The sequence below is a fragment of the Camarhynchus parvulus genome, chromosome 19, assembly GCF_901933205.1.
Source record: "Camarhynchus parvulus chromosome 19, STF_HiC, whole genome shotgun sequence".
NCBI lineage: Eukaryota > Metazoa > Chordata > Aves > Passeriformes > Thraupidae > Camarhynchus > Camarhynchus parvulus.
In genome coordinates, this window is record NC_044589.1 from 8,035,785 (window position 1) to 8,061,444 (window position 25,660).

Below are 25,660 nucleotides of genomic sequence, written 5' to 3' on the forward strand. Positions count from 1 at the left end.
AGTGACCACGAAGGAAAGTTAACTGCTTTAGTGATGAGAGGGAATTCTTGTGTCACACAAAAGATTCTGGCAAATGTTGTGCTTAACCCTGATAATGGTGGTGCTGTGCACAACTAATTCATTTATTTACAAGAGAATGCAGGTGTAAGAATGAGCATATTTATTCATATCAAAAAATGGTTTTATAGATTTTTTTGTGCAGAATATTCTCACAATTAATTCATTTCTTTACAAGAGAATGCAGGTGTAAGAATGAGCATATTTATTAATATCAAAAAATGGTTTTATAGATTTTTTTTTGTGTGCAGAATATTCTCACAGCACAGGTGCTGTGTCCTCTCAGAATCACAGAATGATTTGGAAGAGACCTTAAGGATCATCTAGCTCCACCTTCATTTTGTTGTCTTAGTTACAACAACACATCAGCTAGATCAAAGCTGAAAAAGAGTTTCTTAATGACACTTTTAGGTGATTAATTCTGAATTTTTCATTTTGCTGCTTGCCTAATGGAGTTTGTGAAGCTGACTGTCCTGACTGATTGCAGGTGCAGTCAGCAGCTCTGGATGAGATGTTCCAGCAAACTGAGGATATCACATATCGATACCACAAGGCAGCCCTGCTGCTGGAGGGACTGACTAAAATACTGCAAGACCCTGCAGATATAGAAAATGTACACAAGTGTAAGTTCAACTGAATCATGAAAATTACATGGAATTAATTCATTGTAAAATAGGACTGGTGATCACCTATGCTGTGCCTCTCTCTGCAGATAAATCCAGCATCGAGCGAAGGCTTTCTGCACTCTGCTACAGCACAGTGGCTGTGTATGAGCAGTAGGAATATCCTGAGGACCAGATGGTGTGAACATAAGGGACCACATCAGTGATACTGCACTTTTTTCACTACAGCTTCATTGTTGTCCTTGTTCTGCCCCATGTGGAAGATGATTCTTACATTTCTGTGGTGACTACCAAAGAAACAGCAGCGTATTCAAAGAGGAGAAATTCCAAAAGTACACTTGCCTTACCAATCCAGCAGCTCCTTTTCCTTCCTAGCAACAGAATTTAAAAGAATCTCTCTTCACATTTCAAACTGATCCTTGTACGTGTGCTTTGAACTTGAATGATCAGGGTTTGTTGTTTTTCCCTCGTGAGGTTTTTAGAGAGCGGATCCTTCTGCATCAGGTACAAAAAAAGACACTTCCCTCAGAAGATTCCCTCAAGAGTTTTTAAGCTGTTCAGTAAAATGTGGCTGAGTGAATCTGGGAAACCCTAACCATGTGCAAGTGCTGCTTGAAGCTTTTTGGGGCTCAGCTGCCTTGTCTGGAGCTCACCTGTTGTACACATGGCTCAGGTTGTCATATGAAGGGATGGCAAACACGCTCTTACCCCAGGGGAGAAGTGGGGGTGGAAGAAATTCCCTCCATCTGTGCAAAATCCCCAGGGGGTTTTCAGCTGATGTGGATACTATTTGATGATCTTCTTCCAAAATATTTTGTTTTGCACTAATTTACTAAAGCAACTGTATATTCATTTTTGAAGAACTATATTAAAAAAAATCTAGAGAAAGAAGGCACAATGGACTTGGCTGAATTTCATTTCAGTGTACATAAAATTCTTTTCAGAATTTCAAATGTAGCTTCTAGAAGACTTTCAAACAAACTGTGTAAAAACTTGTATTCATGTGAACCTTTCCATTTTATACCTATTTGTCTAATACTTGAGTAACTACTGCTCTGAACTTTCTCAGTAATAGCAATGTTGAGTTGCTGGTTGTTTGCTTTTTCTATAGATTTGGTTGCATCTTTTGTTGTGCATGCAATATGTGCATTAATGCCTGCAGTCTTTAGGGGTGTAATGACAGTTCTCTGTAGTTTGTTTCTTGGGCAGTATTACAATAAATACTGTAAACTGAAAGGTTCTGCAAGGAACCATGCAAAAAAAAAAAAATTAAAAAAACAAACCAGAAAATAATGTTGTGGTTTGAGATGCTGATAAAATGATGTAGAATCTCTACATATAGAGTGTGTGAAAAATCAGGATTATTTTGTGTGCATTCTGGGGGAGAGGTGGGAAGCTTCATTTAGCCTTATAGGCATTGTCATTTCAAGCATCCCATGAGATCATCAGGACAGCGATTTGCAAAGTATTTGGGCAGATCAGCTTCTCTGGAAATGGTTCCTACACTTTGTTTTTGGGACTTTTTTTGTTACTCAACTGCTTGAATACTTGAATAAACCATTCTCCAGGACAAAATCATTTTAATCCTCTTAAACACAGCGGTCTGAACTATTTGACAAAGTTGTACAGGGCTTACACATCAAAATATTGTTTCAGTGTTGGGATAACCATGTGTTTCCTTTACTTTGACAGAGTAATGTACTTTTTACCTTATTTATCTGTATGAAATTCCAACAGTTAATTTGAAAGTGTTTGTTTATATAATGTTTGTATTTTTAGGTCTTTAATACGGTGTTTCTACCTCTCCTTTGTAATTGCATGCATTATTCTTGGAACTAGGTAATAACTCACTGAACTGTTGCGTAATAGCCTTTTTATTATGGCCTGTATAAATGTATATTAAGGTAAAAAATAAATACTGACACTAGAAGTGTTTCTATGGTACAACTGAGTTTCTGTGTCTCTGTGACCAGAGGTGTTGAATTTAGGAAAAATTCTTTACTTGCCTGGGTAAAGAAGTTGCTGAATGTTCCCCCCAGCAGGGCAGGATGGGGCAGCATCCTTGAGTTCTTTATCTCTGGATAGCTCAGGCACAAAGTGTCCCTGAGTTTGTTTTTCTCTGGCTTTAGCAAGACAATTTACTCTGCTGCTTTTTTTTTTTTCCCCAATTTTTTTTTAACTTGGATTGGAGGACAAAAATGCTAAGTAGGATCCTGGGTAACAGCTGTATGATCTTTCAACAAGGTGCTTATTTGTTGCCTCTAGCAAAGGGGAGCTGTTGGGGCTGCCAGAACAGCAAATACAGAGCTAATTGACAAAAGCTGGCAGGAAGTTACAATTTCTATCCAAAGTTGACAAAAAATGGGCTTTGTTCACCTCCCAGCCTGTGCCCTCTGCCCAGCTGAGATCTGCTGTGGGAGCTGCTGTGTGGATATTGTATTTTTGAGCTGTACTATCAGATTTTCCCCAATTTATTATTAAAAACCTCTCCACTTGTGAGTGGCACATAAAGAGGATGAGGAAGGAGGGAGCTGGGAATGCTAATGATATGTCTGAGCCTGAATCTAGGAACAAAGCAACAGCTTTAATGCACAAGTCTAGGAGATAGGCTGCTTTTCTCAGGAACTCACTGGGTTTTGTTGCTTTTCTTTCTTTCCTTTCAGGATTCAAGCTCATTCTCCTTCCCCTCTTGCCAGCAAGGCTACAGCTGCACAAACAGGAGGAGAAGAAAAGGGCTATTCTTGCTGGCTGTTTTCAGGAGGAGGAGACCAATGTTCATGGCCTGTCTTTCTGCATAAACTCATTCCACAAAGATCCTGAAGCTGTCCTCTGTCTTTGGCTCTCCGTGCTGAACAGCAGGTGCTTGTTTTTAAAAAATACTTTTTTTTCCCCCCAGCCTTTGAAAGATAGAACTTGAAAGGAGAGATTTGCTGTGCTTTTCTAGCTCAGCTCTCCAGCATCTTCTGCACTTGCTCCTCTCTGTCCATTTTACAGAATGTCAGCTGAGGAATCTAAAACACTTTTTGATTCTGACATTTGCTGCTTTTCATAAGCAAGAAGTTGAAGTCTCAACCCTTCCTCCGACACAGAGGAGGAAATCCTGTTAATTTAACTTGCAACTTAAGATGCTACAAGTTATTCCAAGGAGCATTTTGAGGAGGGAGCTGTTGCTGGGACTGCCTGGGTTTTGCATGGTTCTTGCTGTTATCTTGTACAGCTACATCAAATTATTATCCCATCACCTCAGGGTTCAGAGGCAATAACTTGTGATGCACCCATGTCCCAGTGCTGTGCCCAGCTACACCAAAAAGGGAAACTTGCTTTTCATCTGGAGCAGGGAAAGCTGGATCCTGCTGCTTCCAAAGCTTGTTGAGGCTTTGAAATTCAGATAGGCTGGCTTGTGACCTGACTTGTGACCCACCTCCTTTTTGATTCCTGCTTCCTCTCCTATTTTGGGGGACTTTTTAATTTAAATGTTGATCCTTTGACTTCTCTGAGCTCTGCTTGCCACTATATCTTCTGACAGTCCAGGATACCTTTTAAGTCTTGAAGCAAATCTCTTCACCCTGAGCTTCCCCATGTGACCTAAGCCATGCTCCTGGCTGTGGCTTTTCCCAGAGTGCCCCCACAGCTCCTCCTTTTTGCAGAGGAGTGGAGTCCATCAGGGTCATCCCTCTCCTGAGGTCTCCAAGTCAGCTGGAGCCCAGCAGAAGGAAGCCTTGGCACTGCTCCTTGGGACAAACACCTTTTCAAAAGGCTTTTGTGCAGGGCAGGCTCCCCCCTCCTGGCTGCCTGCAAGCCAGCCGAGTGCCAGTGGGGCTGTTGAGTCTTGTTGCAGTCCTTGTGCCAATCATTCCCATTGTTTCTTTGTGTCCCTTTCACATTTTCCATGGCCTGAACTCTGTCCACAATGCAGCCCACAGACCAGGGCTGTGTGTGACACAGTATCTCCTTCTGGCAAATGTGAGATCAGCCCCAGCTTTCAAAACAAGTGATGCCATAAATGAACTGAGCTGCATTGATTCCTGTAGGTTCCTCAAAAACCTCTCCCTGTTGTTCATCTTCTGTACCCACTTTTATGGTCGAGTGCTGTTTGTGTTTGGGATCTGGCTGGGTTATGTGACTTCCAGAAAACATTTGGAACTTGAGACTTGGCAGACATTTAAGCAGAGACTAAGGATTGTAGCTGAAAACTGGAAGTTCTGTGAGTGTGGTGTGTCAGCTAAAAGGACATTTATTGATCTGCTGCGTTATTTGGTGGCCTCTTGAAAGCAAATACTGCCCAGTTTATCTCCCAAACCAAAGTCCTCTTTCCCCAGGCTCTGCTGGGTGCTTTTAGAAGCACAAAGGGCTGCTCCCCAGGGCAGGGCAGCCTGTCTGATTGCTGTTCATTGACTCCAGGAGGGAAATGAGGGCTACAAGGAGTGAGGGTAGGGGGGAATCTTGAGCTCAGCTTCTCAATAAAGCACCTTTTGCTGCTGTAACTACAGATTAGAGCCCCCCTCAGCACTGCTCACCTCCCAGTTCCTCTGGAGTTCCATTGCTTTCCCATAAATAGCTCCCTTTATTGTTTCTCAGTGATTGAATTAAAATAGAAAACACTGCCAGCTCCCAGGCGTGGGGAGCACGGGGTATTCCTCTGTCTCACTCAGGATCCCACACTTCCCTGAAACCCTCCTGTCTCACCCAGCTGAGACTCTGCAATGCTAAAAAAGCCTCTCAGCCTTGTTCCCTGTCCCCAGCTGGCCAAAAGATGTCCCTGACAAGGACCAAAAGGGACTCTCTGCCAGGATGCTGCCTCATTTCTGCAAAGGTTTATCCCCACAGACCACTGGGATAACTGGGAGCTGGGATATTTGCTTCCAGTGTGTGCTGCCAAGTACAAGCAGCACTGTTGTGACATGAAAACCCCTCTGGGCTGACGGGTGAGCATTTTACAAGCTCTGGAGAATCCATCCACCTCCCTGCTCGTGCTGCCAGCCTGGGTGGGTGCAGTGCAGCGCCGTTTCCCCAGGCACAATGTAATGCTCCATGCTGACAGCTCAGGCTTTTACTCTGATTTCAGCACCACTAATCCTTATACAAATTCCCTTGAGCCTGCACAGAGCTCCAACCTCCTGTGCCTGCAAGGATGCTGACAGGATAACGGGGAGCATTTCCATCAGGCAACGGTCCTGTGAGGAAAATTCCTGCTTCTACCCATGGTTTCTTCAGTGCAAACCCAGCTTTTCTCCTTACACCACCTGGAAGGGCCCTGTCTGTTTTTCCTTCTCATGTTGCCTCCCGCACACAAGTTTTAGCAGTTGCTCATGTCATTCTTCTCCACAGCAGGGTGTTTACTGCTGAGATTTGTGCTACAGCTGGTGAAATGCTGAGCCACAGCCCAGGAGGTGATAGTGAAGCCAACTGACCACAGAAGCCAAGCTTGGTGTTGGGGGGAATTGTGGTTCTGCACAATCTGAAGCCAAAAGGCACCCCCAGCTTCGGAGGGCTGTGTTGATATGGGAAAATGGGATTAAACTTTGCAGGAGAAGGGGTGCTCTGTGAAGGAGCCCACATCACCTGGGCAGGAGCAGGAGGTGCAGCAGGCATGGATTTAGTGGGGTACAGCTGCAGCCGAGGAGCTTTAGCAGTAAAGGCGCTGTGTAAACCGAGTCACGAGAGGCAGCGTGTAACAACCTGCATACAATTTTCAAATAATCACCGTGCTTTTCCTAGAACAAGTCGTGGCAGGCCTGTTTTTAACCGGAATGTGCCCAACCTTGCCCGGGCTCCTTTCTCCGCGGTTTTTCTGGCTCGCTTCCCACGCCGCGAGTGTATCGAGGGTAACTGGACCAGAACAGCACCTGCCCGGCTTCGCTGCCCCTCCGTGGCTGGAGGCGGCTGGAAGGGCACGGCAGGGCCAGCCCCGTTCTTTCCCCGCTCCCTGCCCCGATACGGCTCCGCAGGGACTCTGCCCTCCGCCCCCAGGGCAGCCCCACGCCCCGGCAGCGTTTCACAACCGGCCCGGCAGCGCCAGAGCCGCTTCCACCCGCGGAGCCCGCGGAGAACTGCGGCAGGAGCATCCCCGAGCGCGGCGGCCAAGGTAGCGGCGCTACCGCGGGGACACATCCTTCACCCCCGCTCCGCTTCTCCCTCCTCCCCCTCCTTTTCCTCCTCTCTGCCACCGGGACCCCCGGGCAGGGAGGGGGAGCGGCTGCCCCGCGGCCTCGCCCGTTCCGCTTCCGTCATGTGAGCGGAAAGAGGAAGCGGCGGCGGCGGCGGCGACCCCGGTGGGCGGCGGGGCCGCGGGGGCGGAGGGTCCTGCCCGGGGCTGGGGGCACCGGCCGGGGGCAGAGCCAGCGGCTCGCAGCCACCGCGCCGCAGTCACTGCCGTCTCAGCGCCGGGGTCGGTCGGGGGTCCCCGCGGTTCCTCGGGGGCTGAGGGGGGGTCCCCATCCCGCCGTGTCCTCGCCGGGTGTCGCTCGGTACCGCGGTGCGCTCCGCCCCGCCGGGAGCAGCCCCGGCTCCCTCGGCGACATCCCCACGCTGCCACCAACGCCCTGCGCTGCTTCTCAAACTTTTCTAACTCGGGAGTTATGTAAGGCTCCGGAGAGATGCGGCGGGATGAGGGACGAGCGGCGGCGGGGCCGCTGCCTGGAGCTGGGCCGGGGGGAGCGGCTGGAGGGCGGGAGCGCGCCCGGTGCTCCTGGGGACGGGCCGGGCTGGGCGGCCTCCATGGCCCTGTGCTGAGCTGGGCGTCCCGGTGTCTCCTCAGCGCTGAGCAGCCATGGAGAAGATGCAGCAGATCGTGGGCCGGGCCAGGGCCGCCTTCAGGTCGGGCCGGAGCCGCCCGCTGGAGTTCAGGATTCAGCAGCTGAAGGCTCTGGAGAGGATGGTGCAGGAGAAGGAGAAGGAGATCCTGGCAGCTCTCAAGGCCGATCTGAACAAGGTCTGGGTCGGGGAGTTTCTCTCATCAGCTGTGCACGGACAGTGGTCGGCCCTGATGGGAAAGTGGGAAGGCCAAGGGCTGCCTTTGCTGTCCTAAATGACTTTTGCTCTTGTCCCCCTTGGCCTTGTGCCACTGTGGCCTGTGAAGGTCTGCTGCCACCATTTCTGAGAAGGAGTTAGTCTAAGGCAGGACTGCGAAGGCAGTCCTGGCTGTCAGGTTTTGGGTTCTGCCTCACACACCCATCTCTGGCCGGGGATCCTTTGTCACTGCCAGTGACAGACACTTGGAAGCAGCAAGGCTGTGATGGTGGCTGTGGGAGGTGGGCGCCTTTTCCATCCCTTCCCCAAACTCCCTGTTGTTACAGTGTGGGTACAACGCCTACAGCCATGAAATTCTGGGCGTGCTGGGGGAGCTGGCCCTCACCATGGAGAAGCTGCCATCCTGGGCAGCCCCTCAGCCCGTGAAGAAGAACCTGCTGACCATGAGGGACGAGGCCTACATCGGCTACGAGCCCCTGGGCGTGGTGCTGGTCATCGGGGCCTGGAACTACCCCTTTGTGCTGGTCATGCAGCCCCTGATCGGGGCCATCGCTGCAGGTGGGGATCCAGAACAGCCTTGGTGGGGTCCTGGCTGGGTGTGGGGAGAGGACTGAGGGCTCATGTCCGTGCTGTGTGTGCCCTGCAGGCAATGCCGTGGTGGTGAAGCCGTCGGAGGTCAGTGAGAACACGGCTCGGCTGGTGGCTGAGCTGCTCCCACAGTACCTGGACAAGGTGAGTGTGGCCCCGTGCCTGACATGAGTGTCTTGATCTGTCCTGCTTTCAAAGGGCTCCTGCAGATTTGAGCCAAATCCATTGCCTGCTCTCTTCAAAGGAGCATAAGCAGCAGGCACAGGAAGGGTTGATTTACTGGTAGAGTCCAAAGGTACACTGACAAATTCTCCCTGTGTTTGTGTATGAGCTTACATAACCCTGCTGCAGTGTGACAGCCTTTTTGACACCCATGACCATATGGAGAGCTGTATATGCACTTCTCACTGCAGGAGCTGCTCTTTTGGAGCTGTGCTGGGGATGCCCTTAGGCCAGCACAGGTTCTGTGGGATGCTGGTGGTGCCTGGTTCTTCCTGAGAACTGGGCACTGGGTGTTCCATGGCAACATGGCCTGGGTTTTCATGTCCTGCTGAACTGCACTTTGTAGGAGGAGGTGTTGTTCCTCCTCCTCTTGCCTGGCAGTTCTGTCATCCCTTGCACTGTGTCACAGAGATAGGCTGTTGCTGCCACTGCACAGGGCCCTGTGGAGTTTCCTCCGGGGTGTTAGCGCCTTCTCTGGGTGGGAGGCAGGAGCAGGGGAAGGAGGCAGCCCTTGGGAGAGCCTGGCAGTGATATGTGCCCTGATTCTTCCTGTGTGGGAGCAGCTCCACAGCCAGACTCAGCCCTGGCCTCAGCCTTCATTTCTTTTAGTTCATGTGGCAAAAAGTAGGAAATTAATCTTCATTTGAGGGGAAGGAGCAGAGCATATCTGTGACAGCACTATATTTTGTCCCTGTCATGAAGTAGGGCACAAACAAGTCTGCCCTCTGCCACATGCAGAGCTGCTGCCTTGATGTGAGTGCTGTGAATCAAGATAACTCCCAGGCTCTTGTTTGCCCTGCAGGAGCTGTACCCTGTGGTCACTGGAGGAGTTCCTGAGACAACCGAGCTGCTGACCCAGAGATTTGATCACATCCTCTACACTGGCAACACTGCAGTGGGCAAAATTGTGATGGCAGCAGCTGCCAAGCACCTGACCCCTGTCACCCTGGAGCTGGGGGGGAAGAGCCCCTGCTACATCGACAAGGACTGTGACCTGGCTGTGGCCTGCAGGTCAGGTTCTTGCAGCCTTGATGGGCCCTCAGCAGCAGGGCAGGGGGAGCATCTCTGGGCCAGCTCAGGTGCTGGCAGCTGGGCTGAGGGGTGGGGAAGGGACTGAGCATGGAGCAAGCTTGTCCCTTTCTCCCTTGCCACAGGCGGATAACGTGGGGCAAGTACATGAACTGTGGGCAAACCTGCATCGCCCCAGACTACATCCTGTGTGACCCATCCATCCAGAGCAAGGTGGTGGAGAACATCAAGGCCACTCTGAAGGTGAGGGAGGAGTCCCTTGTGCTGTGGAGATTGTCCCAGCTGTGATTTCCTGGAGCTGTTGGAAGCTGTTTTGTTTCTGCTGTTCCCTTTGTCAGGAATTCTATGGGGAGGATGTCAAGTCATCTCCAGACTATGAAAGGATCGTCAACCAGCGTCACTTCAAGAGGGTCAAGAGCCTGCTGGAAGGGCAGAAAATTGCTCATGGGGGAGAGACTGATGAGGCCTCCTGCTTCATAGGTGCTCCTGGCAGCTGCTGTGGAGGGGAGGTGGTAGTGGATGCTTTGTGGGGTCTGTTTGTCTGTGCCTTATTTGACCCAGGTGCTGTGATGGGCCAGGTCTGTGTCCTGCTCACGCTGTTCTCTCATTCTCCCATTTGCCTCAGCTCCAACCATCCTCACGGATGTTTCCCCGGCGTCAAAGGTGATGGAGGAGGAAATCTTTGGGCCAGTGCTGCCCATTGTGCCTGTGAAGAGTGTGGAGGAAGCCATTGAGTTCATCAATGGTCGGGAGAAGCCCCTTGCCCTGTATGTCTTCTCCAACAACAAGCAGGTGGGTCTGGGCTGTGCCAGAGGAGATGAACATTGCTGAAATGTAGCTCCCTTCTCAGTATCCTCAGTTACATGGTCTGGTCTCTTCTTTGAGCCTTTTTAATATTTTGGTTTGTGTTTTTTTCTTTTTCTAGTTAATCAAGAGAGTCATCTCGGAAACCTCCAGTGGTGGTGTGACTGGAAACGATGTCATTATGCATTTCTTCCTCTCAACTTTGCCTTTTGGTGGTGTTGGTAAGTTATTTGAGCTCCTTAAGAGTTGGGACTTAATACACAGTGTGTCCCAGGGAACAGCAACTCATGGTTTGTGTCTGGGTATCTCTGTGCCTCCTAAAGCTCAAGAGTCTCTGTGCAGCAGGATAATAGTTATGAGTTCTGGGAGTTCATTAGGATGGGGGCCAGGAGGGAAAAACCTTTGGGTGTATTTTTGGAAAGACTGAAGCATTTAGTGCAGCCTGCTGGGGAAGGTGCATTAAAACCATTAGCTGCAATCAGAGTGACTGGTGTAAATGAGGTGAGGAAGAAGAGGGTTGGAGTACAATGGACATCATAGAGACAGAGAAGTGCCGCAGGGGAAGGCTCAGCTGTCCTCAGGTGGGCAGAGTTGAGGCTGGCTGAGGCTGAGGAGTGCCCTGCCTGGCTGTGTCCCTTAGGGCACAGTGGGATGGGCGCCTACCACGGCAAGCACAGCTTCGAGACCTTCTCCCACCGCCGCGCCTGCCTTATCAAGGACCTGAAGATGGAGAGCACCAACAAGATGCGGTACCCACCTGGCAGCCAGAAGAAGGTGGACTGGGCCAAGTTCTTCCTGCTGAAGAGGTTTAACAAGGCCCGAATTGGGCTCTTTGTCCTGGCCCTGCTGGGGGTGGTGACAGCGGTGATGATCAAGGTGAGTTTTGGGTCTTTGCTGTCTATAGCAGTGCATGTACAATTTACCTGGTCTGCTCTTTGCAACTGCAGCCCTTTTATAAAGCCTGGCCTCTTTTTCTGTCTTGAGATTTATAATACCTGTCCCACCTTAAATTCTTACCTTCTCAGTCTTGCAAGCTGTCTGTAGAATAGGAATATGCCTGGAGAGATCTCCAGGCTGCTGTACTCCCTGTTGCTCTTCCCTGGTAGGTGACACCCGTGGGATGCTCCCTCCAGAGGCAGAGGTTGGTAATTTTGGACTGCTTAGGTGTGGCTTCCATCCCAGAGCTTCCTTCAGCAGTGTTTGAGCTGCCTCACAGCCCAGAGAGCTGCAGTCTGTGCCGTGGCACCCTGGGGAGGGAAGCTGTGTCCCAAAGCTGGGGTCTGTGACAAGCTCTTGTTCCTCCTCGCCCATTGCAGCCCCTGTCTGACCTCAGCTCAATTATTCCCATTTCCTCCCGTGTTTCCAGCTGGGTAGTGCGGAAGGGTGGGATGTCCTGTCATCTCTGCAGGAGGCAGAGGCTTGTGGGAGGCTCAGGATGCCTCCTGAGGTGGAGGAGCAAGATCTCAATCTCCAAGTGTGATCACTGCTGGTTCTCCATGTCTGACATAGCAGACACTACATGTGCCTTCACTGACTGCTCCGTGGGGATTATTGAGCTTAAGGGAGCAGCTCCTGAGGGCACAGGAAGAGGCAGGGTGGATCACAACTCTGCCTTTCAGTCTGTGTAGTTGCTGCTACAAGGAGACACTCAGGAGCTCAGCATCCCAGGGGAAATAACCTGCTCACATAACCCAGGAGGAGATTTAAGAGCCAAGAACTGGCTCAGGCCTCGAGGCAGCAGCCAGGGAGGCAGGCCCTGTGTAGGGCAATGAGAGGGGGGAATCTCACGGCATCTTGAAATCATTTGGGTTTCTCAGAGCCACCAGTCTGTGCTGAAGAGAAAAGCCCTGTTGGTTGTGCTGGCTGTGCAGAGGCTGGGCTGGCCCAGTGGGTGGTAAGGAAGAGCAGGTTTCAGAGCACTGCTGTGGCTGCCACAGTGAGGTAGGAGCCTTTTTCTTCTCCTGTGTGTAGACCTAGTTTGAGATGGGGAAAAGCTTTATAGATGAGTGAATGTGGGGCTGAGCCAGAGCACGATGTTTTCCCTGGCATCTGAGATAACCAGTGCATGCTGAGGGGCAGGAGAGCTGCACGTTGGGGAACCCCCTGCCTGAAGGGGCTTTGCTTCAGGCTGTTCTAGAATGGGAATTGGTTTTGTCTCAGCATATCCTTCACAAGGTGTTGGTGTTGTGTTTTGCTTTCACAGGTGCTTAACTGATGAAGAGAGGAGAAGGCACCATGTGCTCATCATACTCTGGGTGCTGGCTTTGTGTCTGTTTCCTTAAGCTGGGAAGTCATTCTTTTCTTTTGTTCTGGGTGATTTCAGTGAGCTGTCGAGCACACAGAGTAGCCTTAGAGAGGCACTAACCACGAGAAGGCTCAGATTCCTGTTTACTTAAAAGCCATGCTGGAACAGAGGGACCACTGGGGACAAGCTCTCCGAAGGAGGACTGCAGAGCAAGCAATTCCAGTCCCTACCTGCACCCCGTGCCATGCAGAGCTTCCAGAGAAGCTTCCACCTTCCTTCACTGACCAACAGGAGCTGAAATTTCAGCAGTCCTTGGGTTGAGAGTGTTTTCCCTGCAGTTTTGGGGATGATCTGAACACCCACCCTCCTGGTGACGAGCCTGGGACAGGCTGTGCTGCCCGGTGCATTTGGCCAAGAGTGCTGGCTGTGAATAAACCCAGTGAGGGTCCCCTTGCCATTTAATTGAGGTGAAACATTCTCACATCTCTGCAATCCAGAATCATCCACAGCTGCTCAGGGGCTGCTTGCTGGGTTCTGTTTCATCATGTGCCTTTAACAGTTATTTAGCAGTCAGAAAATTCCAGAGGTGATGCCTGTGCTGCCTGTGTTGTGCTGATGAGTGTCTCTTGCTGCAGCAAAAGAATTTTCAGGCCTGTTAGAGAAGTGGGAATGACAAATACCTTGTGGATTAGCCCAGCCCCACACAGCCATTTCTTTTTTCCCTGTGGGACAGGGAAGAGAATTGAAAGAAAATGAGCAAACTTGTATGTTGAGATTAAAATAGTTTAATAGGTGACGTGAAAACTGGGCTTGCAGGCAGATCAAAGCAAATTAAGGAATTTGTTCATTAATTCCCCTCATCAGGCAGGTGTTCAGCCATCCCCAGGAGAGCAGGGCATCATCACCTGGTGGTGACTTGGGAAGACAAACACCAGAACTCCCAATGCCACAAACCCAAAACAGCACCATCCTTCTACAAAGAAACTTAGTGTCTGCCATGAAAATTAACTTTATCCCAGCCAAAGCCAGTTCAAAGCTGTTCCTGGTCAGGTTCCTCCAAGGGAAAACAATTACTGGAAGAATGTGTGTGCTCCTTCGTGTTTGAGCTTCTCAGGATTCTGTAATCTTGCACTGGGGGATTATGTGGGGCTTGTTCTAGCTTGGGGGAAGGAATTGAAGGTGAAAGAGCCTTAGAACTATTAATGTTAAAGCAAATTGAAAAAAAATATTACTAAATGCAATTACTATAGAGTAGAAAATTATATTTACTGTGCAATAAGTGGGATTTCTTCATGTCTGGTGAAAATCCATGTGCTAAGCCTTTTTGATGATACATTTTGCAAGCCACTAAATAAACACTGAGAATTTAAATAATGAACTGAGTGTGGTAAGTCCTTGCAGTCTCCTGAGGAATCCTGTTCTGCTGGTCCCAGCTCTGGCCATGGCTTGGCTGCATGGCTCACAGGTGTTGTGTGGTGTCACTGGCACCTTGGCAGGGATCCCCCAGAGCTCTGTTGGGCACTGAAAACTCTCCTGGAGCCAGGCAGGGAGTGGGGTGAGCCAGCAGAGGAGCTGGCCTGTTTCCCCCCTCTCAGATCCATGCTGGATTGCCTGGTTGGGGTTTTTTACATCCCGAGCCTGAGCCTTGTGTCCTGACAGCAGCTGTGGCACGTGGGCCAGGCGTGGGCACAGGCACGTGGTGTCTGCCATCCCACACCAGGGCTGAGTCACTGCCCTGCCTGGAGCAGCCACCCAGGGCTGGACAGGGTTGGGTAAAGGGCACCTCCTGATGCCCAGCAAGAGCCCTGGGCCAGGGCCAGCTCTCCCATGGGAGGAGGGATCGCCCCCAGCCATGGCAGGGGAAGGGCTTGTGCCTGCTTGCAGTCGCCACAGGAGGCTGGTGGAGAGAGAAGCTCCTCTGAAGGTAACTTGCTTTTTATCCTTCGTTTTTTAATGAGTCACTTTGCTTTCTCGGGCTGTGTCACGCGGCTGTGGCAGTGGGTTGGGAAGGGCAGGATTTAATCATTGTAAGGGGATCTTGGTGTCTTGATTGGTTGGGCAGGGAAGCAGGACCAGATCTCTGGTCCTGACCAAAGTGAAATGCTGCTCCTGGGAAGTAGGGTGAAATCTGCAGTGTTTTGTGTTTCTGTGAAGATGTGTGAGGGCCTCAGGGTTATGGGTGCAGCCTGGCTCCGGGCACACAGCTGGCTGCCCACCCAGGCCACGGACATGTCTGTGCTTTGACTCCTTGGGAACATCCCTGTGAGCAGAGGGTGGAGTGGTTGGTGGGTCTGAGGCTTGGAGAAAGCCCCCTCAGAACAGGATCAATCAGCAAAGCCCAGATTGCTCTGGAGGTGCCCTGTGCAGGTGGAACAGGGCTTGGGTGCTGTGAGCCCTCAGCTCTCAGCTTGAGAGTGGCAGCTCCTCACAAGAAGGACGACATCTCCCAGCCTTGCTCGGGGTGGGACACTCCTGGAGGTGTTCCCAGGGCTGTGCGGCCTCCATGGCCCTGTGCTGAGCTGGGCGTCCCGGTGTCTCCTCAGCGCTGAGCAGCCATGGAGAAGATGCAGCAGATCGTGGGCCGGGCCAGGGCCGCCTTCAGGTCGGGCCGGAGCCGCCCGCTGGAGTTCAGGATTCAGCAGCTGAAGGCCCTGCAGAGGATGGTGCAGGAGAAGGAGAAGGAGATCATGAGAGCCCTCAAGGCTGATCTGAACAAGGTCTGTGCTGTCAGGGGGACCCTCACTTTTGCTGTGCACGAACAGTGGGTAAAGCAGGAAGGCCAAGGGCTGCCTGTGCAGTGACAAATGGTTTTTGTCATGTCCCCCACTGTGGAAGTGAACAACTCTGACTCCCCAGGGTGCCACGGTGGCTGTGGGAGGTGGGCGCCTTTTCCATCCCTTCCCCAAACTCCCTGTTGTTACAGAGTGGGCCCAATGCCTTCGCCCAAGAGCTCCTGGGTGTGCTGGCGGAGCTGGCCCTCACCATGGAGAAGCTGCCATCCTGGGCAGCCCCTCATCATGTCAAAAAGGACCTGCTGACCCTGAGGGACGAGGCCTACATCGGCTACGAGCCCCTGGGCGTGGTGCTGGTCATTGGGACCTGGAACTACCCCTTTGTGCTGGTCATGCAGCCCCTGATCGGGGCCATCGCTGCAGGTGGGGATCCAGAACAGCCTTGGTGGGGTCCTGGCTGGGTGTGGGGAGAGGACTGAGGGCTCATGTCCGTGCTGTGTGTGCCCTACAGGCAATGCCGTGGTGGTGAAGCCGTCGGAGGTCAGTGAGAACACGGCTCGGCTGGTGGCTGAGCTGCTCCCACAGTACCTGGACAAGGTGAGTGTGGCCCTGTGTTGGTCCCCTTGTTTCTCTGTGTCACAGTGACGAGCAGGGTGAGGGTGACCCTGACACCCGTGCCCTGCAGGATCTGTATGCTGTGGTCACTGGAGGAGTTCCTGAGACAACCGAGCTGCTGACCCAGAGATTTGATCACATCCTCTACACTGGCAACTCTGCTGTGGGCAGAACTGTGATGGCAGCAGCTGCCAAGCACCTGACCCCTGTCACCCTGGAGCTGGGGGGAAAGAGCCCCTGCTACATCGACAAGGACTGTGACCTGGCTGTGGCCTGCAGGTCAGGTTCTTGCAGCCTTGATGGGCCCTCAGCAGCAGGGCAGGGGGAGCATCTCTGGGCCAGCTCAAGTGCTGGCAGCTGGGCTGAGGGGTGGGGAAGGGACTGAGCATGGAGCAAGCTTGTCCCTTTCTCCCTTGCCACAGGCGGATAACGTGGGGCAAGTACATGAACTGTGGGCAAACCTGCATCGCCCCAGACTACATCCTGTGTGACCCATCCATCCAGAGCAAGGTGGTGGAGAACATTAAGGCCACTCTGAAGGTGAGGGAGGAGTCCCTTGTGCTGTGGAGATTGTCCCAGCTGTGATTTCCTGGAGCTGTTGGAAGCTGTTTTGTTTCTGCTGTTCCCTTTGTCAGGAATTCTATGGGGAGGATGTCAAGTCATCTCCAGACTATGAAAGGATCGTCAACCAGCGCCACTTCAAGAGGATCCTGGGCTTGATGGAAGGGCAGAAAATTGCTCTTGGGGGAGAGACTGATGAGGCCTCCCGCTTCATAGGTGCTCCTGGCAGCTGCTGTGGAGGGGAGGTGGTAGTGGGTGCTTTGTGGGGTCTGTTTGTCTGTGCCTTATTTGACCCAGGTGCTGTGATGGGCCAGGTCTGTGTCCTGCTCACGCTGTTCTCTCATTCTCCCATTTGCCTCAGCTCCAACCATCCTCACGGATGTTTCCCCGGAGTCAAAGGTGATGGAGGAGGAAATCTTTGGGCCAGTGCTGCCCATTGTGACTGTGAAGAGCGTGGAGGAAGCCATTGAGTTCATCAACCTTCGAGAGAAGCCCCTTGCCCTGTATGTCTTCTCCAACAACAAGCAGGTGGGTCTGGGCTATGCTCCCTCTTGGAAGTGTCTCTGCACAGCTGGATCCTCTCCATGGCTGATCCCAGACACAGCTTTCTGCAGGGTCTGTGTCAGTTCCTTTTCCATAAAGGAAATTTATGGAAATTGCAGTGTTTGGGGGCCATGAGAGTCCCCAGAGCTGCTGGAAACTCCCAATCTCGTGCTGAAGGGCTCTAGGTTTGTTCATCTCTACCCACACAGGTGGGTGCTGCTTCCTGCCCTGTCTCCTGCCCCCGTTTCCTGGCTCTGTTGTGCCTGCTCAGGAATCCAGGTCAGGGCTTTGCCCTGGAACAACAGCCCCAGGCAGTTTGGGTGGGAGGGCTGAGGAGCACCTTGGGCTGAAGCCTTTTCATTCTGCGGCTGTTCCAGCTGGGCAGATCCTGTGCTCAAGCGGTGTAAACTGGCCTCTCTCATGGAACAAGGCACAGCCTGTGCCCCCACAAAGGGGGATGGAAGCATCACCTCAAGCCCTCCCTGCTGTGGTACATGGTGTTGTGTTCCCTCCTGATTTGTTGTGTGCCCTCTCCCATTGTGGGTAGCTGATCAGACGGGTGATAGCAGAGACCTCCAGCGGTGGCATGACAGCCAACGATGTCATCATGCACTCCGTGCTCCCAGAGCTGCCCTTCGGAGGTGTGGGTGAGTCCCTGCCCCAGCCCACACACCTGCATTCGATCAGCAGCAGCCTCTGGCCCCACCCAGGGGCTCTCTGCCCATTTGGCAATTCAGGAGCTTCAGCTGCATTGCCCGTTAGTGTTCTTTTCTGGGGTGGGTTGCTTTGTAAAAAGGCTCATTTGTGTTTTGGCTGTTAGGCCTCTCAGTGAGAGAGGAAAACTCCCTGGCACCCAAGTGAGCTCTGGTTCTCCTGTGCTGGGCTGTGGCATAAATTTTTCCATGGCCTGGTTGAGTTTCCACAGCTGTTGTCAGGGTCCTGTGGCAGAGCTCACCTGGCTGTGGGCACAGGGCTGAGCTCTTGGGTGTTGCTGATCGTCCTCCTCATGTCCCACTCCTTGAAATCATAGGCCCAGCTCCTCCTGCCCCCAGCCCCTGTGAGAATTTTGTGGGAAAAGCAAGGCTGGCCCTGGAGGAGATAATTGGTGTCATTCACCTTTTAAGGGTGGGTTCACACAAGCAGCACCCCAAGGCAGTGAGCAGGTCCTCGTTGATTGCTGCTAAGGTCAAAAAGCTGCTCTTTGCTCCTCTGCCCTGAGGAGGAGCCTGACCAAGCTTTCCCTGTGTCCTGGGGGCTGCCAAATGAGTTTGAGAATCACAGGTGTCCCTGTGTGAGCCTGAGGAGTGCCCTGCCTGCCTGTGTCCCTCAGGGCACAGCGGGATGGGCGCCTACCACGGCAGGTTCAGCTTCGAGACCTTCTCCCACCGTCGCGCCTGCCTCATCAAGGACTTCAGGTGGGATGCTGTGAACAGACTGAGGTACCCACCTGGCAGCGAGGAGCTCATGCAGTTGGCCAAGCTCTTCCTGCTGAAGCAGTGTAACAGGAGCAGGGTGGGACAGTTCATCTCGGCCCTGCTGGCGGCTGTGAAAGCCATGCTGGCAAAGGTGAGTTTGGGTCTCTGCTGTCCCCTGTGGGTGTGTGCTCCCAGTTCTGTCCCCTGAGCCCCTCCTAACCCTTCATCACCCTATTCCTTTGAGCTCTGCTCCCTCCTTGGAGGGCTCATCCTTGTTTCTGTGTCTTTCCAGGTGTTGTGCCCCCATTGAGAGGGGTGATGGGCAGCCAGCCCTTGGACCCGCTGCTCGCTCCCTGCAGTCCTACTGCTGAACTTTTCTTTGCTGCAATTTCATTTCTTCCAAGGCACTGAAGAGGTAGAAGACAAAAGAATGCACCCAAAACAGAGATACCCCAAGTTAAAGGCTCCAGCTCCTGCTGAAACAGGAATCTATCCAGACCTGGTCCGTGGATCATGCCTGGGCAGTGAGTGGCAGAGGGAAGGAAGCATCCACCCTGCTTTGTAAACAGCAGCTCCTCTAAAACGTCCTGGGAACATGGGAGTGTTTGTCACAAGGATATCAAAACAAAGCCAGTTGTTACTGAGCCTGTTATCTCTGTAACACCTCACCTGATCCCCAGAGGAAGCTGCTCATGACAGCGATAAGCCTGGGAAAGGAGGGTCTCACTGCAGGGGGACAGTCCAGGCTGGTTGTGCCCAGAGCAGAGGGAAAGGAGCCTCAAAGAACCTGCAGCATCTCATCCTTGAAAGGCCTCATGACTGAATGGGTGATGCTCCTTGCAGGGAAACCACCTTTAGCCATCCAAGGTGTGGCAAAGGCCACCTGAGCTGTGACCATGCTGTCCCAAGGACTCGAGAAGTGCCAGGGACTGTTGTGTTGCTGTATTTGGGGCTAATGGGGCAAAGACAGGAGCACTGCTGCAACTGGAGTCCCAGGTCTCGAGCAGAGTGGCAGAGCAGCCTCAGCCACCTCCTCTGTAACTGAATTTCAGGGGTTTATTAGTTTATGGATAGTCTTTTACCTCCAGACTTGTAACTGAGAGCTGCCCTTGACCCTCGCTGAATAAACCTTTATTTTACTGCAAAGGCCACCTGGAGCAGGGTAAGACCTATGTGTGGATGTTCCCTCCTCTGTCCCCAGCCTCCACCCCAAGGAGCCAGTCCCACTCCAGCTGGGTTTATTCTTTATTGGGCATTTGCCACGGAGCACCAGGGGGAGCTGGGCTGAGCTCAGCTCCACTGGGTGGTGACAGCGTGGGCTGTGGGTGGGTCTCCCCCACACTCAGTGTGTGTCAGGCAGCTCAGAGCAGCATTTTGGGTGCCAGAGCAGCCTCGGGGCCCGTTCCCAACCAAAACCTGCACAAAGGCTGCTGAACACTGACAGAGGCCCCTTGGCTCCTGCGGGACAGGCATGCGCTCCACCTTCTCTCTGGCTCTTCCATTCATGCCTGCTACACCTGTCCCTCAGGAAAGGCTTTCACCCCAAAATCGAGTCCCCAGACTCCTTGGTGGGAGTCAGTCTGTGCTGAGAATCAGCTTCACAGCAATGCCCAGGGCCAGCGTGGTGATGGCCGCGGCCACGGCCAGCCCACGGCGGAGCATCAGCTGCTTGGTGACCACCACAGGGGTGGCAGGAGAGGAGGCGGCCTCTGGCAGCTCCAGCTGGTACGTGGGGCCCTCTGTCCTGGTGATGCCCGTGAGCACAACGTCGCTCTGCGATTCCAATCCCGCTGCAAGGAGAACAGGGTTTGGGGGGGCCCTGAGGGCTTTCTCAGGAGGGTTTTGTCACAGGGCTGAAGGCATGTTAGGAGCAGTGATCTCAACCAGGTCCTGCCCCTGGAGGTGGGATCAGGTGAGGACTGCCCACAGGTTGTCCCTCTGTCACCCTCCTGAGCCCACGCTGGTAATTACTGCTCTCCCAGCAGCTGAGGGTGTCACCAGCATGACACTCTCCCATTTTATGGGCTCATTCCTGAACCTTTCAGGGCCCTTCCTGCACCAAACCCTCCCCTGCACGCAGCACCCAGCTCCTGCCATACCGACAGACCCCAGCACGGCCCTGGCAGGGAGGAAAGTGTGGGGCTGGGGGGCTGGTGCCATATCCAGGTCCTTGTAGGAGCCTTCAGGGCCCAGGCTCGGCAGCTCCTGTGGGGTCACTCCTGCGCGGCGCTGAGCCTGCCGAAGGAATGTGCTGGGGTTACTTGGGAATTCCCACCTGGCAAAGCTCTGCTGCCTCTCCTGGGGCCTCCCTGCAGATGTTGAGGCACCAGGTGATGCTCAGGGCTGAGGTAGCCCGGGTCATCCCATCTGCTCTGAGCTTTGTGTCCCCAAAAGAGGTGCAGGGGGAAACCTTGAGGCCACCGAGTGCTTGTGCAGGAGGAAGCTGAATTCAGGGATGTCATGGGAGTGCTGGTTTTTGCTCTGGAGCACTGGGCGTGAGATTGAGCCTGTCTCATCCCAGCAGGGCACTGAGGACCTTCCCAGTGCAGGGATGTGCTGTCAGTGCCTGGATTACCTTCTTGGCTGCCTTCTCCCAGTCCACACGGGAGATGTAGGTGAGGAAGCTGCTGCAGAGCATGAAGACGCAGACGAGCATGCCGATCCACAGGCCTGCAGAGGGCACACAGCCTCAGCCAGAGCCAACCCAGCCTCCCAGGACAGAGGGTCCAGAAAGGGAATGTCACCCAGCTCAGTGGGGACACGGGGTGCTCATGGGTGCCTGCTTTGGGGTAAATTTTCCCAGTAAAAGCTCCCAGCAGCTGCAGGAGCCATCCCAGTCCAGCCCAGTGTGTGAGCAGGTCAGCAGAGGGACAGAGCCGGGCACGAGGGCTGTGGTGAGCCCCCAGTGGAGCTGCAGCTGCCCGTGGGGGGTTTGGGGGTGCAGTGCCCTGGAGTCAGTACCCATGACGCCGATCCTGGCCACGAAGAGCAGCACGGCTGCCAGGGGCATGCCCACACCGTAGTAAGTGACAGCATTGACGATGGCACCAAATTTCTGCTTCCCGATGCCTCTGAGCACCCCACTGCAGGCACCCTGCCAGGAGAGGGAGAGGGGCTGGGGCAGGGAGCAGCACCCTGGCCCAGCTCAGGAGATGACCCAGCTCCCTGCCTCTGCCCATTGTTTCTGTGTCCCTGCCCAGTCCTATGGGTCACCATCCTTTTAAGCATTCAGTGTTTCCCTAAGGGATGATCCCAGGAGTTCTGCAGGGTCCTGGTGCGGGCACTGGTGGATGGCCAAGAGATCCTCCCACACCAGCCTGAGGGACCCTCAACTGCCTGATCCATGACACTGCTGCTGAGCACCAAGGTTCCCCGTGGAAAACAGCAGCATTCCCTGGGACTTACAGTCATGGCTTCAAACAAGTGGAAGACAACGTAGACAGGCATGATCCACGCCACCAAGTCAATGATTTCCCTGGGGATGGAGGAAAACCGAGGATCACTTTTGGGAACTGACCTCCCCACACCGAGGCCAGGAGCTGGGGGCACTCACTTGTCTGTGGTGAAGATGTATCCCAGCACATTCCTTGTGGCAGCTAAAATGGACCCCACGATTACAGAGAACACCCCTGAAAACAGAGCACAGAGCTGAGCCCAGCCTGGCTGGAGAGCAGAGGGAGAAGAGGCAGGCAGAGGACTGCAAACACCCCCTGCTCCATGGGAAGGAGGCCAGGAAGAGGCTTTCCAGGCTGTTGTGGGCTGACCTGTGCAGACCAGGCTGGTGTGGGAGGATCTCTTGGCCATCTCGACGTTGCCGGCGCCCAGCGCGTTGCCCACCTGCACGCTGGCAGCTGTGCCCAGCCCCAGGGGGATCTGCAAGCACAGGGCTCACATGTGCCTAGCAATGGGGCTGGCACAGTGACAGGGGGATACCCACCCAGCAGAGAGCAGGATGGAGCTCAGGATTTGATTTAAAGCATCTCTGTAAGGAGGGAGAGGCAGGAGCAGGGAGAGATTTGAGTGCAGAGGGGAAGATGGGGCTTTGCTGGAGCAGATTTTTGCTGCGTGCCTCTCTGGGGACAGCCCCCACGGAGCCCTGGTGGGCAGTGATAACCCAGCCCTTACCATGAAAGCCACGACAGACACCTCATAGATGATGGACTGGGCAGAGAGCTCCACAACGCTCAGCAGGCCTGTGGGACAGGAGGGGTCAGTGCTGGCTGTGGCTGCTGCTCTGGGTCAAGCCTGGCTGTGTCCTGGCAGCTCCCTTCTCCACTGACCTATCAAGAAGCTCCCAATCTCGTAGGTCCACCACTCGATGCACATCATGAGCATGCTGGGGATGGCCAGGGAGGTGAAGCTGTCCCACTCCAGCAGGCACTCGCGGGACCAGCCTGTTGAGAGGAGAAATGACACCTGATGGGTGACCAGCCTGGCCAAGGGTTACATCCTGCACAGCACCCAGGGCAGCTGGAGGTGCCACTCCTGTTCTCAGAGCCTCCACAGGATCTCCAGCAGCTCAATGTCCACCTACAACCTCTCTGCTGCTGCCCCACGGGCCACAGAGCAGCACAAGCCTCAGCCCATCCCTCCTGGAGCTGTGTCCAAGGACAACCTCCTGCTTACGTCTGCGCTCATCCTGCTTTGGGGCTGAACCTTCCAAAGCCTCAGCAGAAAGTTTCATTTCTGCAGAATTAATGTTTAGTGCTGATCACAGAGCTCTGCCAGTGCTGGTGCATGACGAGTGCCACTGAAGCAGCACCGTGGGCTGGGGTTAATGTTTCACCATCAGGATGGGCAGAATTGCTCTTCTATCAAGAACACCTGATAGAAGTTTTATGGACACTTCTGGGTAAAGCAGGAAGCAGAGGGAGCAGGGGAGATGCCCTTACCTCCCCAGGTGTTCACGTGGAGCTTCCTGCCTATGATGTACAGGAACAAGAAAATGGCTTGTGAATACTGAGCGATGGTGTTGGCCCAGCCAGAGCCCCTGCAGAGGAAGTGAGAAAGGTCATTGGCATCCTGCTTATGCCTCCCTCAGGGTGGAAAGAGACATCCTGCTGTGCCCCTGGGAGCTCAGTGTTCCCTGGCCAGTGCCAGGTGCCCTGGTTTGCCCTCCAGGGCACACAGGTGCCACTCACATGACGCCCAGGTGGAACACGAAGAGGAGGACGTAGTTTGCAGCCACGTTGGTGAGGTTGCCGATGACCCCACTCAGCACCAAGGGCCACATGATCATCTGCAAAGAGGAGGAGATGAGGGGTCTTCCTAAAGGTTTTGGGAAGGAGGTGTGAAAGTCCTCAGCCCCACTCTCAGTGCCTTTCCCAGAAAAAAACCCCAAACTTCCAGTGATGTTGCCTGCTTGGAAAATGAGTGATGGAGGTAAATCCCTGGTGTGGGGAAGTATGAAGGGAGGTCGATGGATACAGCTGGCTGTGGAATGGGGTGATCTACAGGGTCAGAGCTGTTTTGGGGCACGTGGGCACCTTGTGAGCATGGAAACCCTGGATGCACTGTGGAAGGGAGCCCTGAGCCAGGGTGGGTGTGAGGACTTCGGGACCCACCTGGTTCTGCAGGTATCTTGTCTCCAGGTTATACACAAAAACCGCCTGCAAAGGAGATTTTGGATGAGATGAGGCAGTGCTGAGCTGCAGGATGGGGACAGCCTGTCAGAGTGCCCACTCTTACCAGGGTGCCCAGGGGCACTCACCGGCAGGGCAGGGAGAAATGCATTCACGTAGTGCTGGGTCATCCTGGGGGCACAGAGAGGGGCTCAGGGAGGGGCATGGCCATGGCCACCACCCTTCCTCTCAGCCCCTGCACACCGGGGAGGGATGAGGGGACCACCCAACCTGGAGACATCGGGATCCTGCTGCATGAGCAGCATCAGCGGCTCCATGTTGATGAGGACGGCGCAGCAGGGGAAGCAGCAGAGGAGGATGATGATGGTGGCACGCTGCAGGATCACCCCCACACGCAGCAGGTTCTTGCTGCCATAGGTCTGCAGGGTGAGAGGGCAGCAGTGAAATCAGCTGGTGCTGGGGAAAAAGGGGCCCTGAAGGGGAAAAGGGGAAAAGAACTTGGAGCGGCCCTGACCACCCTGAAAATCTCCTGGGGAGGATTTGGAGCACAGATCTCCTCGTTATGGGATTGTTACCTGGGGAGAGGCTTCCCCAGCTCACAGGAGCAGCCAGGGCTCCGTGTGGTGCCTGGGCATCATCAGCTGATGCTGGAATCCCCCGTGTCCCCAGGACAAGCCAGCATGTCCTACCCACCTGTGATATCAAGGTGTCACACGCTGAAGTCAAACCGTAACCTACAGAGATGGCAGTGACATTTATAACCTGGGAGTTAAAAAAGCAAGGAGCGAAGGTGAGCAATTAAGACTTTCAGGTAGGGAGAGGGGCTGAAAGGAAAAGTGGGAGTGTAAAACCTCCTCTGTCCTTTTCCCCTGCCAAATCTCATCCCCGTGCCAGCAGGGAGGGAGCTGGTGGTGCCCCGGGAATGAATGCTTACAGCGATGGCCAGCGTGACAGAGGCCAGCTCAACCTTGCCCAGGTGGCCACAGAAGATGGAGCTGACAAGGTGGATCAGGAAGATCAGCAGCTGGATCAGGATCTGAGCACGGAGCAGAGCTGAAGGTTAGGGATGGAGGTGAGCAGGGGTGGCTGTGCTGGGGGGATTCTCTTACCAGCGGCCCCGCCAGCACCAGCAGCTGCCTCGCGTCCTCCCAGAAGTTTTCCGGGATCCAGCGGCGTTTCTTCTGGCAGCTCTCGGGTGCGAGGTCGCCCTGGCCAGCGGCCCTTCCCTCCCCGAAGCCATTCTCCTCGGGGAAGCTCTCCGGCTTCATGCTGCCCTGCCGGGGGAGTGCAGCGAGCCCCTTCCTCCGCGCTCTGTTAAACCGCGCCGGGCCGAGCAATGTGTAACCACGGCGGGCTGAACTTCAGCCGGGGCTGCCCAGGGGAAGGGTGGGCAGCGGGGCAGGGCAGGGCACGGGCGGCGGAGCCCGGCAGGGTCCGGGCAGGGCAAAGGAGCCCGGACACACCGTGCCAGGCTCGTGCTGCCTGTCCTGAGCCAGCGTTAGGGCTGAGCCATCCTAAACCCACCCTGCGAGCCCTCCTACCTCTCCTGCTTCACCACAGCAGTGGGGCAGGGCAGGGCAAGGGCGAAGGAGCCCGGCAGGGTCCGGGCCGGGCAGGGCAGTGCAAAGGAGCCTGGACACACCGTGCCAGGTGTCCTGAGGCAGCGTTAGGGCTG

At 53.9% G+C, this 25,660-nt stretch overlaps 4 protein-coding genes across 9 annotated transcripts in view; 3 read left to right on the plus strand and 1 right to left on the minus strand.

Moving 5' to 3' along the window:
• Nucleotides 1-2,627, plus strand: part of ULK2 (unc-51 like autophagy activating kinase 2) — a 36,952-nt gene extending 34,325 nt beyond the window's left edge. The window contains exons 27-28 of the mRNA XM_030962499.1: nt 545-680; nt 770-2,627. Of these exons, the coding sequence (XP_030818359.1) occupies nt 545-680; nt 770-837 (204 nt within the window). The 3' untranslated portion in view covers nt 838-2,627. The remainder of the gene's footprint in view (nt 1-544; nt 681-769) is intronic.
• Nucleotides 2,628-6,525: 3,898 nt separating this feature from the next.
• LOC115911658 (aldehyde dehydrogenase family 3 member A2-like) lies at nt 6,526-13,912 on the plus strand. 6 transcript variants are annotated; one of them, XM_030962797.1, is made up of 12 exons: nt 6,526-6,765; nt 7,438-7,611; nt 7,976-8,207; nt 8,296-8,381; nt 9,262-9,470; nt 9,614-9,731; nt 9,827-9,968; nt 10,114-10,280; nt 10,414-10,513; nt 10,933-11,168; nt 12,110-12,233; nt 12,496-13,912. In XM_030962797.1, the coding sequence occupies exons 2-11, from the start codon at nt 7,450-7,452 to the stop codon at nt 12,188-12,190; spliced, it is 1,533 nt and encodes a 510-aa protein (XP_030818657.1). In that variant the 5' UTR covers nt 6,526-6,765; nt 7,438-7,449; the 3' UTR covers nt 12,191-12,233; nt 12,496-13,912. The 6 variants fall into 6 exon arrangements, with proteins under 6 accessions (XP_030818657.1, XP_030818658.1, XP_030818656.1 ...); XM_030962798.1 differs by lacking the exon at nt 6,526-6,765 and adding an exon at nt 6,916-6,952; XM_030962796.1 differs by lacking the exon at nt 6,526-6,765 and adding an exon at nt 7,053-7,260.
• Nucleotides 13,913-15,080: 1,168 nt separating this feature from the next.
• LOC115911779 (aldehyde dehydrogenase family 3 member A2-like) lies at nt 15,081-18,713 on the plus strand. The gene is made up of 10 exons (XM_030962976.1): nt 15,081-15,254; nt 15,461-15,692; nt 15,781-15,866; nt 15,955-16,163; nt 16,307-16,424; nt 16,520-16,661; nt 16,807-16,973; nt 17,536-17,635; nt 18,319-18,554; nt 18,696-18,713. Exons 1-10 carry the CDS (start codon nt 15,093-15,095, stop codon nt 18,711-18,713), a joined length of 1,470 nt encoding a protein of 489 aa, XP_030818836.1. The 5' UTR covers nt 15,081-15,092.
• Nucleotides 18,714-19,978: 1,265 nt separating this feature from the next.
• LOC115911780 (multidrug and toxin extrusion protein 1-like) lies at nt 19,979-25,253 on the minus strand. Its single transcript, XM_030962977.1, has 17 exons — nt 25,095-25,253; nt 24,920-25,021; nt 24,679-24,747; nt 24,256-24,404; nt 24,114-24,156; nt 23,968-24,012; nt 23,545-23,642; nt 23,296-23,393; nt 22,684-22,797; nt 22,529-22,596; nt 22,168-22,276; nt 21,957-22,032; nt 21,809-21,878; nt 21,365-21,497; nt 20,979-21,073; nt 20,503-20,638; nt 19,979-20,193 (listed from the first exon to the last, which is right to left on the minus strand). The coding sequence occupies exons 1-17, from the start codon at nt 25,251-25,253 to the stop codon at nt 19,979-19,981; spliced, it is 1,779 nt and encodes a 592-aa protein (XP_030818837.1).
• Between the last annotated feature and the right edge of the window lie 407 nt (nt 25,254-25,660).